A 16602-nucleotide genomic window follows, 5' to 3' on the forward strand; every position below is an offset into this window, starting at 1 on the left:
GAAAAACGTTAAGTACAGTCACAGTATTATAAGATTTATTTAATGGAGAGTAAGCACGGCAGAAGAGTACAAGTACAAGAACTGGGGGCTGTATTATATGAAGCAGCACACAGCAGCCATTCATGAATGTAACTGTTACAGATAAGTAAATGCCCCCTGCAACGCATTAGAAAAGAAATTCATGGGCCTGACGGGCAGCCGCAAAGTCTCCTACTTTCCTGTTATGATATAGAGCGGGCAAGGTATAACATGGAGTGGACAACCCTAGGTGGACTTCCCTTTGCCAGACATGTCTGGTTTTCTATGCAATGTAGGGAGGGGGGGCACACCAGATAGAGGTGCCAAGAGCAGCTAAAAGTCTGCTTCATTGTTAATTGTAAAGGTTGATCCTATTCTTGTGTTTTACGGGTGTTCCATCTTCAGAACTAAGGGTATTGTCGAGTTGCACTTGTGTACTTTGCCTTCTGTTTTTTTTATCCGGTCTTTGGTGTGATGACTAGGTTGTTCTGTTGTCCGTTACAAACTGCTTTCTAAGGGATCAGGGATGGGGTGATGTAAATGCTTTATTGTTCTAACCCACTGCAAGATTAATTTTAAAGGATTTTTCTCAATCATGCACCACAAAGAGAAAGACACAATTGATCTTCTTTCTCCTTCAGGGGAAAATTTGATGTTATTTTTTTAAGACAAAGACATTTTGTTTCATTCACCCACCACATCCTAGCGAAAACAACGGATAGGAACTCACCAATTTGAATACCATGACAAGCGGGTGTTATCAAAAATACTTTATTGTGATCGGGCTACAATGTTGCAGCATTGTTAAACGTACAAAAGTTTCATGAAAACCAATGCTAAATGGATCAAACGCTGGAATAAGGGCGTTACATAGCAGCCTCTTGGGGTTCAGGTACCAGAATATTGCCATGTTCAAACATAAGCACAGCTGAGGGGCAGCTGTAGCAGGCAAAATGTGGCAGGTGGATTCATTTTGCAACACAAGATGAAGGAACACCATGAAAGAACAATGCAAACACGTGGCTTTCCTCGTTCCCATATAGCATGAAACAGAAAAAAAGATGTGGATAGCGCCGAATTAAATTACAATAAAGTGGCCAGCGTAAGAGCCAACTCCACTTAAACCTAGCCATAGAGAACATTTGCCGTTGGTTCTGGGCCTACGGAAATGCCTGGGGCATGTAACAACCGATTTTATGTTCACCAAAGGGATTTCAATACGTTTCATGGTAGGCACACTATAAATAAACCAACATTTCCTATCACTTATCTTCCCTTCTCACGATTTGCACTCTTCGCATTTTAACTCTGGCCACGGCTTCATCTTTTTAAAACCATTACATATGTTGCACACAAGTAGATTCTGCCCCCTTTTTGGACCCAAGAGAGCAAGTATTCCACGTGGCAAGGATGCCAGAGCAATAGTCAGCAGAGTCTAGATTTTGGAGACAAATGCATCAGTCAAGCAATTATCATTTAGCCATTCGCAGCGATGTTGAAACGCCTTCCCACCCTCCTTGACTCCTTCCAGGGTTCCACCATTGCCTTGTGTCACATGCTTGCTGCTACTGACCATCGGGATTTTTCTGCAGTTTCAGACACTTGCACATATCTTAACCACTTCAGTATCTGCTAGACATGCAATTTGGTCAGCCATATTACTGATGGGCGTAAGACTGGATCAGCCAATTGTCTGAGTGTGCGCATTGTGTACTTCGTCGCAGAACGCCTCTGGGAAGGCGCGAGCACTCAGAAGTCGGTGTTTCTGTCTTCCAATTGTTTTAGTGGCCACATAATCCTTCCTCTGATGTGCGGGGTCAATGAAATCCCAGTCCCAGCAGGGTTTAGCAGCCGGTCTATTAAAAGCACTTCCCTGTGATCTTTCCTGCAAAAGGAAACAGCGTTACAATTTATGGCACGGCCTGCAGGAAGACAGCCTCATAAAAGGGCGCCAATAAAGAGCGAACTGCGCATCCCCATTTCTCTTCCATGCCAGGCTCTTATCACGGAGAAGGAAAGACTCCGTGGCCTTACTGCACGTGTCCTGGAGTCAGAGGGCCCACAAAACACCCCCACAAATACTCATGTGCTTCCAGGGATACTTCTAGGAGCACGGTAAAACACGAACATGGAAAGCCACCGAGCTACAGAGCAACGCAAGCACTACTTGCTTGTTTCACAGTCTTTTCAATACAAAATATGTTTTTGTTGTCATGCCAATTTTTACAAACATACGTTTCTGTTGAAAGTGCATGTTAGTGTACGTTCCTTTAACACGTGTAACAGGAGCTTTATAAGCAGTTTAACCAATAATTATGCAATCAGTAACTTTCTGCATCTTAAGGTGGACTGTAGTTTGATGCAGACTCTGCGTGTTTAGATAACAATGTGTTGGACTAAAACTACCATCGTCCTTTGCCAGCATAGTCAATGGTGAGCGGTCATGGCAGTGTAAATAAACAGGAAGCGCTGCAGGTTGCAGACCACTAGTTATATAATTGATGCAGCCATACAGCCCCAGTTGCCTCCAATGTACGGGCAAAATCTTGCCACCGTTTTACGAGCTTCCAGTCGTTAGGGTACTTCACAGTTGCTCCTTATGAACTGGCGATGAAACGCGTATTCAGAAATTGTACGAAAGAACTTTGTACAGTAATCACTAAGAAACACACAGTGGAAACACAGTTTAAAACAGAGTGAGGCTAGTGACAATTATCTGTGTGGCTGCCAGAATAAAGTAGGCCTATGCATACGAAGATATATTCCATTTTCTGACTGGGTTAGAAATGTCGCTTTGCCAGCCCCGAGGTCAAGGTGGAAACTCTACTGGCATATGCTGGCTTCGTGAGGGCTGGAGAGGAGCACCGATGGCTCTTGGGATACAGCGTGGTATTTTTAAATGGTATTCTAGAAACCAGACTGGGAATACACACATCTGGTCTCAGCCACACCTATAATCCATAACTCTGACTGAATCTTGCGTTATCCTTAACCTGTGCTGTGTCTACTTCATGTGTGCTCTATGAATATGTTCTTTTTTTACTGCACTACTGATAAACTATGTCTATATCGTTATGCTTCAGGTAAATTGTTAATTTACCAATATCATTGCGTACCCTGAGGTATTTGCATCTACGTTTTTGCCTCTACACAATAAACTCACCTGAAAATGCTTCCTCTTACCATAGAGTGAACGTATTTGGGCAGCAGGTATATGGTTGTTTACCTGGACTTCTCAGCAAGTCCATTTTGGGGGATGGGCAGTGCCCTCCCATAGTTGGGAGGAGTCATGCAGTAATCCTCACAGTGAGTTTCCCCCGCACAACACAGGGACAGAGGCTCGCAAGTCTGTCATGTTGGATCACGCCCCACGACATGGGGTTCTACCTAGAACTATGTCCCTGCAGTCACAAGAGCTAAAAGCTGTGGTCCAAATGTGACCATAGGTGCCCACTTTGACACTCTCATTGCCTCCTATGGGCCTCAGAGGCAGGACTCAATCATTCCTCAGTTTCCATGTGAGGGACAGAAGGGGAGCGAGGAACGGAGTCAAGGAACTGGGTAGAAATAAAGTTTAACCAAAAAAGTTTTTGAATGCATGAATGTTTGTGTGACTAAGTGTGTGAACGCGTGGGGTCAATTGAGCAATATATAGGGCAGAACTGTGGCATTCCGAGCCACGTGGGGCAGACCTAAGCACTGAAAGTGATATTTGGGCCAATTTTTGTGGCTCTGTAGCAGAACTGGTTACTGAGAGTAACACAGGGGCAGAACAGCGATAGTCAAAGCCACATGGGGCATAACTGAATCAGAGAAAGTGACATGTGGCAAAGCTGCCATGTATTGTCGAGACATAGCCTCAGGATTTTATTTGGGCACGTCGAATATGGGAATTTGCTGTGAAATTCTACTGTGCCAACATGGGGACTTTGCGTTCTACAGGAGGCACACATGAAATACTCCACTAAATGCACAGTACACGCTATAGCTTTTACCCACACTTTCTGAAATGTATGCTCTAAAATGTAAAACATCGACACATTATTTTAAAATGTTTCTTGGGTTGGTGACCACTCCAGGGAGCATCTCGCTAAATCACTTCAGGCTCACTTGACACACATGGGGGTAAACATTTATACCCTGTGAGTTTAAACATTCACCAGCTGTTGCATTTTTAATGCAACCATTACAATATCTTGCAATGAAGCGTGCTGCTCTATGCTGATCCTAACTTTTACTAGCGTGGAGGTGGGGAATCTGTCGCCCCCTGTGGTGACCCGGAGTTTGCAATGCTACAGGCACATGTTGGAGCACCATGGTCAAGTGGGCACTGAGTATTTATCTTCTCGGTAAGAGTCACTGGATTTCAGAGCCATGTAAACTTGCGAATATAGATTTAGGAAAATAAACACATGAACCTTCCTTTAAAGTTTAAAAATGTGTTACATTGTGACCACTGGCAAACGGGTTTTATTTATTGAATACTGCTTTCAAAATCCTATCTAGGAAGCAAGTGCTTGTATTAGAAGAATTGACACAAATACAACATTAGAGAGAAAATCAGGACGGTCCAAACACCCTCGACAACAGTAAACCGTTTGGAGTATTGCGATGCAGACATAAAAGGGTGAGGGAAATGCAAGGTAGAGGGAGAAATAAATAGTTATGACAAAAGAAATATAGAATTATTCTGCAATTATGCCCATTCAAAATTGATCCCAAAACAGATTTAAGCATCAGCGTAATCATGGTTGCATACACAAAAAATGCTACAGAATGAAGCCGGAATCCTATTGGCCAACAGTTTATGTTGTGTCCGCTGTGTTACCACATTCTGTAAATTCTGGTGGGATAAGGCATGCGTGATAGTCACCGCCAGTCTGTGCAGCGTACAATAGATGTGTCTTTTTTTTGCAATCGGGCCCGGCTCCTGTTCCTGCTGAACTGAGCCAGTGTGTGAAATAAGAACTGATATCAGCTCAGTAGGCACAGGAGGACAGGTCCATCGGCGGTCTTGAGCAGCAGCGAATGAAGGCGGCAGCAGCAGCCTGCACCTGCCACACGCTGTAAACACCACAAAATAACACCACAAATGTTGGCATGAAATGTTTGGTCAGCAGTGTGGCTTTCACCGTGCAATACACCTGAATCAATTTACGAAAGCATTAACATTACCAACACTAGCCACATCATAGAATACTGTATTGGAGAATTCCGTTACAACATCCTGCCACCAGTTACCCCGAGAGCCCAGCTTCTTAGCCCGTCCTCATCCAAATCAGCCCGGAGAGGCTCACACAAATAAGAAATAGTCCATTTAACCACCCTCTACCCAGGTGCAGAACTTAGCCACTGTGAACAAAAAGGAAAGTAATCACTGTTCACCAATCAGCTAAGCTCTGGACCTTGTTAGAGAGGTCACTGTCAGTGCACCGGAGAGCAGCGGGCGGCCCCTGTGTGTGCGCGTGCATTCTGGCTTCTCTTTTGCAGACAACTCGGTTTGGTGCGATATGGTTGGGCCTCTTGCTGTGAGGCTCATGAGCCAAGGTTTCCTCGCAGTAGTGAAGGCCATGGTTGAGTGGTAATCCCTGGCAATGTGATTTTACTTATGTCACAAATCAGCATGCCAGGAACCCACACAGCCACAACATTAAGTAAAAGGTCTGCCATTTTTCGCTCTCCTCACACCTACTGCCTTTTGTGCGCACATGACTCTATCATGATTGAGTAGGATGAATTATTTGTACATTAACAGCTATGTTGCTTTCTGAGATGTCTAAAGAAAGAGGTGCACTGAATGACAGAAATTACACAAATTTAAAAATCCAGTTTTAAATAACCATGCCAGGATCAGAGGTGTATCATTTTGCTATATGATATGATATGGCATTTGTAATGCGCCTATACACAAGTGTATATTAGAAGTTGCAGTAAAAAAGTGGCAGTCACAGTAAACATGCATTTCCGTTAACTCTAAATGAACAAACGTGTTAAACAAACCCTGCAACAACACACCTAAACAAACAGCACAAATGCTTATTGAAGTAAGCATACATAATGTTAAGCAGGGATTACCCGATAAGTCTAGCTAAGATTCTTTGACAATGCTCACTTCTGCTATAAATTCATTTTTTGGTGAAGTCATTGGCGGAAGGACTGTAAGAGTAGCTTCTGATGGCACTGGGGGCTAGGGCCCGGCTGGCCTCTCGGGCATCCGTCCAGTGCTGCCAGGACACCTGATGCCAGGAGTCAGGTCCGCTTCCCCCAGAGAAGGTGTGCAGCAGGACAAATGACATCAGAAATCAATTGCAACAATAACCCCCACCCCCTCTCTCCAGCCCTGCACCTTCATATGTCACGTGCATGGTTTGTGGAATTCCTGATAGGAGCACCAGGTCAGCGGCTCCCAGAGTCTGAGGACAAAAAGCAAAACATTTCATCTCGAAAACTCAAAATTTTCTGTACACAGTTAACACCCTTTTACCCTACGCCTGCCGCCCCGCCACACCCAAGCAGAGAGGAGAGGCATTAGAAAACAGGCAACTGTAGCTGAGAACACCCTATACAAAATCTTCACATGCATAATACAGTGAGACGTGCTTAATTCTGGATAGGGAAATTGAGGTAGAAGGTCTGATGAACAAGCAGTATGGTTACACTGGCACAGAAATGTGTAACGCTGTTGACTTTCGGGGTTCAAGTATGCTTTTGAATAAACCAATTCTGACTTTCCTAATCTCAGAAACGTATTGATATCCAGCATCGAAGAATGAGCTGCAGGAACTACATCTCTGGAATGAGGGGCGAGTACCTAGCATGCCCCAAATATAACTTCCAAGTGAGAGGCAAACTATAGCTGTATGCCCTAGATCACCCATTATGCTGCAAAACGACTACTAAACGTATTCCAATACTCCATGTATATTATGTGTGGCTATCGGTGTGCTTTAGATTAGCATGTAACATTCCCCAAACCCCGTTCCTCCTGCAATACGGCTTCTGCAGTGCCCTCCAAAAACAGTGATTGCAGCCAATAACTAAAAGAGCAGGAATACACGACATATAAGTGCCAGCATCATCACTCCACTCACTCTACCGTTCTTCGCACGGGCGCTGCCTTGTTGGTTTAATAGATCTCGTTATGTAGAAGGTTCTCTCCTTTGAGGTGCTCCCTACGTGTCCAGGCGGGAACCCAGAACTTCCCTGCACTCCCATTCCACGCTGTGGCCCCTCCAAGGCCTACCCCGCCATGTTCTTGACAAGAGCCATCTGCCTGGCTGGGGAGAGCGCCCTGCCTGTCAGATGGGTTATTTCATTAAGCAACAATCCGCGGCACGCGGCTCTGCGAGGGATCTTCATACCGAAACTAATTAACAACGGGCAAGTGCAAACAGCGAAGGTTACTTCGGGGGATTGGGCTCGAGAAGAGGGCGCTGACGTGGTCGCAGGAGAGTGCCACGCAGGAGCTGCATCTATCATCCATGTGTCCTCAGGTCTCTCTGGGTGCCTCGCCTGCATAAACATGGCTGCACCTGGAATGTTAAAACGGGGCCGAGGAAACGAGGCAGCCCAGCGCGAGGCATTATCTTTAATCCAGTGTTTACTGCTTTCGGTCTGAAGGGGTCTACGCTCCTTTTAAATGATGAGAACAGCGGGTTTTTGGGGAATGCATTCTCTTGCTGGCGGAAGTCCTTTCCATTACCGCCTTAGAATATGTCCTGTGTGAGGAAAGGACAGGAACGCTTTAGAAAGTCCAGTGGAAGCAGTGACGCCATCAGTACCAGGCCCTCTGCTTCGGTAGACGCCCTACTCTACCACTTCCTTTACGGCGCCACTTCTGAAACAGAAGGTATGAGACACTTGAAATTCCAGAGGAAATATCACATCTGTATTTGGTTTAGTGAGTTGTTATATTTGCTTTGAAACCATCTGGCAGATGTGCAAGTCTATGGGGTTAGGGTTGCCAGTCTTAGCTCTCCACTTGATCCTATGGAGGGGTTTAGGGTCATGCTATAGGTCTACTCGGCCCATTGAGAGTTTTCCATTATTAGCGTCGTATATCTTTATTCTGTGCCAGTTTATTGTGGCCAGAGCTGTATTTGTTTCTCTGTGAGTTTATGGTGACAGGCTCCGATTTGTATTTGGTTCTTGTGAATTGATGGAGATCAGACTCAGCTTTGTTTTTGGTCCTTTGTGAATTTATAGAGACCAGGTTCCGATTTATACTTGTTTGTGTGAGTTTATGGCGACCAGGCTCAGATATTGACTTGGTTCTGTGGAGCTTTTGGAGACCAGTCTCAGATTTGTACTGGGTTCTTTGTGAATTTATGGAGACCCTGATCAGATTTTAACTTGTTTCTAGTGTGAATTAAGGGGACTGGGCTCAGATATTTACTTGTTTCTGTGGGAGTTTATGGAGACCCTACCGACTCAGATGTGTACCTCATTCTTTGTGAATTTATGGAGTCCAGAGTCAGATTTTAATGTGTACCTGTGTGAGTTAATGGCGACCAGGCTGATATTTACTCGGTTCTGTAAGTATTTTTTTGCAAGGCTTGGGACATTGTACTAAGAGCTTCCACACTTGATAACAATCTAACCACAGAGGTTTTAAAAAAAAGATTTAGGGTTCTCCCAGTGTCCAATATTGTAATGGTGTGTAGCTATGGAATACACCTCTAGCATTCCAGTGCATAGTGCGCCAGCAGACATGCTAACATAGCGCTAGATGGCCTATGACTGACATTTACTGTAAAGGGGTCTTGTAATATTAATGAGCACCTCTGCCACTTGTGCGGCTGCGTGGCTCTGCAAGAAAAGAGGAGGGTTTGGGAGAAGGCAGATACAGAACCTGACGTTTTGTTGAGTGGAGGCCCAAAGTACCCGAGTGCTGAATGCCGGTGAGGTTCTATGTGGGAGTGACACTTGGGTATATCATGCAATCTACATGTTATCTAGTACTATGAAGCATGTCCAAACAAGTTTTTAACACTTTGTTTTATTTTCCATTGTTTAATGTATCTTTGCTTAAGGTTTATATCGAATAAAGCTTTGAAATTGAAATTGTATCTTTGGTAGGTTAATTTTGCTTTTTCAATAAAAAGGCTATTGGGTTTCGTTCCTCCCCATCACCTGCCTCGCTCTTCTGTCAAGCCATGTCACCGACCCAGGCGCTCGCTGCAAAGGTGGTGCCAGAGTACCCTTTTCTATGTAGCCATCCGCCCCATTTCGATTGAGGTATCTATGCCCCTACTTTTGTGCATTCTGCAGGCTCTTATTGAAATAATTGTTTATTTGATCTAAATGTGCAATCAGGTGTACCAGACACTAGTCGTAAAGCCTGCCTACCTTAGTTCAGAGGCTCAGCGGGCCTCCGGCACACAGGACGTTCCCTGCTGTGAACGCCAGGGCTTCCTGCTATTCACAATGCAGATGCTCATTCTGCATATTCTGTTCAGCACTGCACAGGTTGTGGTGAAGGCGGGAATTTGAATATGGAATAAGATTAAGTGTTGCGCACAACCATCCCATGGATGTAGAGCTCAGGACTACCAAAGCAGGCAGGGGGGTGATCCTATTCGATACCAAGGACAGGCGTTATTTATAGATTAGGTAAAGTGTTCTTCGGTTTACACAGACACTAGAATCCTGAGCAGGCCCACCATTTTCAGAAGGTGTACTGTTGCCATGCCTACCCCATCCCAGCCCGACATGACTGAGGAGGGGGCAATGTAAGAACCATCATGCAGAAGATGACCATGTTGAACATTTGTCCCAACCCGAGTGGTCATGGAGAACATGCGGGTCTGATGCTCCTATGGCTGTAGTCGCTGCACTCTTGTTGCTTCTGCGGTACCAATATTATTCGCGTTCATTATGCATTCATAATTTTAAATATTCTAGCAAAAAACAGGATAAAACAGCATCAATGTGACTATTGTTGACAATCAGGAACGGAAAAGGGGAGTGGACGAGTGCGGGCCACCAGCGATCCTTAGTGGCGTCTTGTGTAAAGGAGGAATTATGATGGCTAATCACCTAATCAAAAAAGCATTTCCTGCACCACTCTCAGGGTGGACGCATCCATTTCATCCTGGACAGCTGCAAAGCACCTCCGGGCAAGTTCCTGCTGTTTGGCATCTTCATTGACCATCAACTCTCCGTACAGGTAAACGCCCATCGCCTGGGGGAAAACAAAACACAGTCTTCCAGTAACCATCACAAATGTTTGGCTTTTCTTGAAATGCAAGCTTCTGCAGACAGGTCTTCAAAAACAAGAAGCAGCCTACCTGTCATTTTATATCCCAGTTCCATAATCATTCCGGCCTACAACAGCTTGAAAACATTCCCTGGCATCAGGAGAGTAACAGAGGCCCACCCTTGATTACAGTCGTCGGAACCTTTGGGACTTCACTGACATTACACTATTATGGGGAGTTGCACTGGCCAACCAGGTGGCTAGGAATGCGGACTTTCACTGCTGATACAAACCCTAGCTGCCTCCTGCAACACTCTCCCAGATGCCATTTTGTATTACTGAAACTGGTTCCTATCTCCCTAAACCCTGCAGTCTCACTGCAATTTCCCTCCCAGTCTCTCCTCACCACCACCCATTCATTACCCCTGCTGCCGCCACCCCCTACGGCGCCTCATTCAATCCACTCACTGGCCGCTATGGTAAAAGGAAAGGAAGATTGTCCTTTCTCTGTTTCCTGGCATACATCTTTCTTGGTAGCTTTTATTAGGAAGTTGACACACGCATAGCCGATTTCCCATTAAAATAATATCCCCCAGACGTCGGCTGCACCATCTTGGCCGGGGAGTAGCCCGATGGTAACAGCCCAACTTAGCCGATGCCCTCATAGAAGTTCAGGATATAGGGTCGTTATCCACAAAGCCCACCCCAGATAGATTGATTTATTTATTTATATAGCGCTTTACACCAATGCGCTGTACAGTGGAACAACAAAATACAAAATAACAGTAACATACAATACAATAAAGTAAATACAATAACAGATGGAGGAGGTTAACGCCGCTATAGCTGAAGTACCTGGAGTGTCAACATGGCAATAGCGGTTTGCTACTAACTTATGAGCTGGGTTTTTCCTCGCTATGACTTTGGAAGTTTTCAATGGATGATAGGCATGGGCGAGAGACTGATTTTTGTAAAACAAATGGGAATTCCCCTTCATGGAGTGGACTGGGATGCTACACTGCTGATTTCTACGATGAAATGCTCCACCATAGCTTGTTCCTTGGTGTACATTCCAGAATTGGGATCCCCGCTCCCCAGGCAATTCAAAAACACAAAGCTGTGCAAGCGAACAGCCCCAAAACAACGATGCACTTCGATGACATGCAAAACACAAAAATCAAACAAATGTTTAGAGTGCCTCTATCGCCGAGTTTGTGAAGCTGCCAGTCAGCATATGTGCCACAATATCTGCAAAAAACAGGGTTGATATTTTCCAGGTTAAAGTGAAAAACAGAAAACACCTGAGGTAACGCACTGCCCACTTAATTATTGAAGTGCAGCACTTTGCTGACCCACCAGGGCAGCAGGTGTCTTGGAATACATTCCTCAAGAAAAGCAAATAATCAGGCTGAGAAAGCTCGGTCCATAGGTGCTTCAGGAAACATGGGGATGCCCCATGCTGCATTTGCCTCAAGGCGCACAGGGCTGTCCCCTGAAGATTCGGTGCATTCAATTGGTTCATGGGGATCTGCAAGCTGTGACAATCAGCCTCATTCCAAGTTTGGTGGTATCTCGGCAGTAAATCTGCAGAGATACCACCAAACGGTATTATTGCTACCACCACTTGGTCTGGCAAAATTACCTACGGATTACAAGTGGTAGTAGGTGGTGTTAGTACCCATTAATTGGAGTGCATAGGTCTCCATGGGGATTTCCGCAGTAATTCCACCTGCAGTAATACTACCAATTTGGCCGTTTTGGGGCGGCAAGGCAGAGGAATTACCTTCAGCATTCTGCTGGAGGTTTTTTCTCTGCCTTACCTCTGCGATGATACAGTGTTTTTTGGCCACACCGACAAACTCGTAATGAGGCGCAATGTAACTTGTCAGAGGCCAGGAGTAAAGGGCAGTTCCCTGTATGTGCATCCTCTCCCATGGCTCTTACCTGGACAGGAGGTGATTTGGGGGCTGTGAAGTCACTTTTGCCGGTTGAGGGTGCAGCAAGGTGGAGCCCAGAATTCTCCTTCTACCACTGAGGTTGGGGTGGCAGCAGAACATGGCTATGGCTGTTGGGGGCCCTGGAAGCATCAGCGGAGGGAGGTGGTGTAAGGGCAGCTGAGCTGCACTCTTGTGACGGGGCGTCACTCGGGTAAGGAGTCGATGGGCCGTGACATACAGTCTGCTCATCTGCAAGATCATGGCACCACAGATGCGGATCTGATTTTGCGCAGTCGTGGACTGGATGTGAGAACTACGGGGCATGGTTTAAGGGGGAAAGTGAAGGGGGCTGGAGAACCAATCTGGCAGCCTGCACTGACCCTGGTCCCAAAGGTTCTCAGGCAGCATGACAAGGGGCCAATCAGTGGGAGGCCCGACCTATAAAATTAGAGAACAGCTGCATTGAGCAGACCCATGGAAGTAGGAAGGAGCAGGGTGGAGTACCCCGAACACCTCACAAGGAGGATAAAACCAGGAAAGGAAGGTAAAAAGCTGGTGAGTGGCGAGCAGAGGAACTCTAAATCAAGTGAACGAGGAATGCATACTCTCAATGGAGTGGAGGAGGCACAAACTCCTGAAAAGCAAGGAAGGGAGGCAGGGAAGAGTACGAGAGAAGAGGTGGGGAAGGATTCCCAAGAGAGGAAAGATGCTGAGGACATAAGAGGAAAGATGGCAAAGGGGAACACAAAAGAAACTGGAGATAAAATCATAGGCAGATAGAAAACACATGAAATGGAAAGTAATGGCATTATGAAACGCACAGAAGGGGGGGAGAGGGGTGTTCCTTAAGTGGAGAAGTGCAGAGAAGAGGAGGAAGGAAAGCAGGAATTAGACACATGCCCGAAAGGAAAGGGGGCCAACATTGACAATAGAGATATGAGAGGAGGGAAACAAGCAGGTAGAGGTGGGAGAAAGGAAATCAAGATAGCAACATTGCAACACCACAAGGAGAGAAGTTGACTCCTAGTAGAGAGAACGGAAGAGCGGCAAGAAAGACAAGAACATGTAATGCCACAGCCTCTGAAAAGGCAGCAAAAGTAAAAGCAGAGACTGCCAAAAGAGATTACAGATAGAAAACACTGAATTGTAAGCCAAGGAGAGAACAGAAGAGACAATGTATTTTTTGTATTTGTATTTTGTTTATTTGTAAAGCGCCCCTTGCCCTGGGGCATCTGGGCGCATGTTTTCGCAAAACAGAAGTTACACATCATATACAGTAATTCCATAAGTCACATAGTCTAGACAGGCAATACACAGTATTGAGTAAGGCAGTACAGTAAGATTCACAAAAAAAGCCATAGACAGTGCCAGACAGATCTAGTTGGGGCAGGGACTCCCTAATAGATAGATCCTATCAGGATGCTAAGCTTGTGGGTGTCCAGCGAGGTCAAGTTCCTGGAGCCAGCGTTTAGTGTTACTCTTAAATGAATGGAAGGAGGATTCTGATCTGAGCGAAGAAGGAAGCGTGTTCCAAAGCCTAGCTGCCAATACAGGGAAGCTAGAGCCACCCGAATTTTGGAGTTTAAATCTCGGGACGGACATGGTATGGGCTTGGGCAGCTCTGAGTGGCCTTGTGGACATATGTGAGGAAAGTCTGTTGCTAAGGTAAGCTGGAGCAAGATTCGCTCTTACTTTGTGTGTAAGAGCAAGTGTTTTAAGGGAGAATCTGTGCTCGATAGGCAACCAGTGCAGGTTGCGTCTAGTGTCCGATATGTGGGATTTCCTAGAGATGTTGAGTGCAGCCCTGATAGCATTATTCTGAGTTACTTGCAGCTTATTGATATTTATTTGGCAGATCCCCAAGTAGAGGGCATTGCAGTAATCAATTTTGGACATAACCAAGGTTCTGGCAAGCGTGATACAGTTGGATGTCGTGAGGAAGGGCCTGCAGGCGGTGATTAGTTTGCAAGTGTATGCTGATGCTGCTACCACAGCATTCGTTTGTCTAGTGAAGGAAAGGGTGGCGTCAAGGTAGATACCAAGAGTTTTCGTGTTATTAGAGACCTTGATAGTGTTGCCATCGATAGTGAAAGATTTGAAAGCAGGGTCAAGCTGGTTGAGTCTGGCGTGAGTCCCAAGGATTAGCAACTCAGTTTTTTCGTTGTTTAAGCAGAGTCCATGTTGTGCCACCCAGGCTTGGATTACTGAATATATTTTGTTAAGAGATTTATTGTCTGTTGCGTGGTCTCCCATGATGGGAACAAGTAGCTGGGTGTCATCAGCGTAATTGCTATAATTGACACCCAGATGATCAAGTATGTCAAAGAGAGGCTTCGTAAAGATATTGTAAAGCGTAGGGGAAACACATGACCCCCAAAGTACTGTGGAGGGTTCAGCAGAGGCTGTTGGTGAGAAGACCCTCATAGTTCTATTGGCAAGGAAGGATCTAATCCAAAGTGTGGGTGAGTCAGAGAAGTGTGCAGCTGTTTTCAAGTGATGGCAGAGAGTTTGGTGGCTGACCAAATCAAAAGCTGCAGAGAGGTCAAGTAGTAGTAGGAGGGCTAGTTTGCGCTCATCTTTTATGTCTTGGATTTGTGTTATAAGGTAAATCAGGGCAGTTTGCGTACCGCATCTAGATCGGAAGCCTGATTGCCTAAGTCTCAAAAGATTGTTTGTTTCAAGATAAGCCTGTATTTGCAGGTAGGCAGCCCGGTCTAGTATTTTTAGTATGAAAGGCACCATTGTGATGGGCCTGTAGTTGGACGGGTTACCAGGGTCAAGTGTGGGTTTTTTGATTAGGGGGATGACCCAGGCGTCTTTTAAGTTGTCGGGTACAGTTCCAGTTTTGAAGGAGGCATGGATGAGGTTAGTAATGAAAGGAGCGAGATTGTGTGCAGCTGCTTTAATAACAGGTGCAGGGCATATGTCGCCTTGACAATTGGATGGTTTAAGCTTCCTGATGATATTTTCCACTTCCCATGGTGACAGAGGTGAGAAGCTAAATGGTTTGCATGAGAACTCACGTGGTGATATTGTACATGGCTGGTTTGGATCCAGGATCTAAGAGTAGATTGCATTTTTTTACGTTAATTTTAGTTTGTAACAAAACAAACTGCACAAACTTCACTACATTGCAACAACACAACAAAAAACACACATACTTCCACAACAGTACACAACGACTACCGGCCGCAAACACCCCAGGCCCAGCCAACGGACCCACCGGGATGAGGCCGCCAACAGCACATCACTGCTCTCTTGCACTTTTCCTGCTTTCTCCCACTAACTCGCCCCCGTCCCTTTTTCAGAGCCGCCAGTGCACCAGGGGACCACTCTGGTGGTGATAGTGCACGGTACAAATGCCCTTTAACATTAACATTGATATTTTATCAAGGAGAGCCTTCTGGATGTTAGTACACCATAGAGCATTCGTGATACATTTGTCGGTGGGGGCAATAGGAGATTCCAATTCTTTAAGTATCTTAAACTATTATTTAGTATTGGATTCAGCTTGTGTGATACGTTTATTATACGAGTCTTTTGGCGAGGATGATGGCTTCTTTATAGATGGACAAGGCTGTAGTCAATGTACTTTTATTGGGTCCAGATGGGCAATTTTTCCAGTGTCCCTCAGCATTTCTTTTGGCTTTGCGCAACTCACGTAGATGCGGTGTAAACCAAGAGTTAAGGTGAGGTCTTGGTTTAGGTTTACACAACTTTAAAGGTGCAATAGTATTTAATGCTTTCAGTATTGTGTGATTATAAATATCAACTAGGACTGTGGGTTCTGCAGAAGAAGATATGTTATTGAGAAAGGGAAGAATTAATGGGAGGAGTTTGTCCATCGTGAAGTCTTTCTTGTTCCGAGTGCGAGTAGCTGGGGCAACGATAGGACTCGGGCAGTTAGTTGAGACGTTGATAGAAAAGGCCCTTTTGTGGTGATCTGACCAGATGCAAGGTGAAACAGATATTAGATTGGTGTTGCAATTGATGTCAGCGAGCCAATCAAGGGTTCTTCCTTCGTTGTGTGTGAGCTCGTGTATATGGTGGGTGTAACCAAGATCTGATAATGTACTAGTCAGGGCAGAGGCATTAGTGCCCAAACTGTGAGTGAGCACGACTGGCTGTGAGGCCATGGGCAAAGTAGGGTGGTGAAATTGACAACGCTCGTAAGAGTAGAGCAAAGTACGGCAAGCAAGTTCTGGGATAGTGAAAGTGGCAATTACTGGACAGGTGGTGGCACAAAGTTGCTTATATGCGGCTTACCGAAATGTTCGAAGTCAGCGTGCAATGTGGGGGCACCAGAACAGAGATGGACAGGGGTTCTGGCCCTGGGCACTGGTGTCACTGGACAGGCACAGGGCAGGTCCTTTAGGGAAGTCCTTTAAACGTGGTCCTTCGAATGGTGGGACAGCTCACGCCTACTGGTTCGGGGTCGGTTAGATAAGG

The 16602-nt window shown here is 45.5% G+C and overlaps 1 protein-coding gene across 1 annotated transcript in view; it reads right to left on the bottom strand.

Moving 5' to 3' along the window:
• Window positions 1–773: 773 nt before the first annotated feature.
• AOPEP (aminopeptidase O (putative)) overlaps window positions 774–16602 on the bottom strand; it is a 1805484-nt gene continuing 1789655 nt past the window's right edge. The window contains exons 16-17 of the mRNA XM_069625709.1: window positions 10057–10201; window positions 774–1903 (exon numbers count right to left, since the gene is read on the bottom strand). Of these exons, the coding sequence (XP_069481810.1) occupies window positions 10061–10201 (141 nt within the window). The 3' untranslated portion in view covers window positions 774–1903; window positions 10057–10060. The remainder of the gene's footprint in view (window positions 1904–10056; window positions 10202–16602) is intronic.

Source organism: Ambystoma mexicanum, chromosome 6p (genome assembly GCF_040938575.1).
Source record: "Ambystoma mexicanum isolate Mex_15411 chromosome 6p, UKY_AmexF1_1, whole genome shotgun sequence".
In the NCBI taxonomy this organism is placed as follows: Eukaryota; Metazoa; Chordata; class Amphibia; order Caudata; family Ambystomatidae; genus Ambystoma; species Ambystoma mexicanum.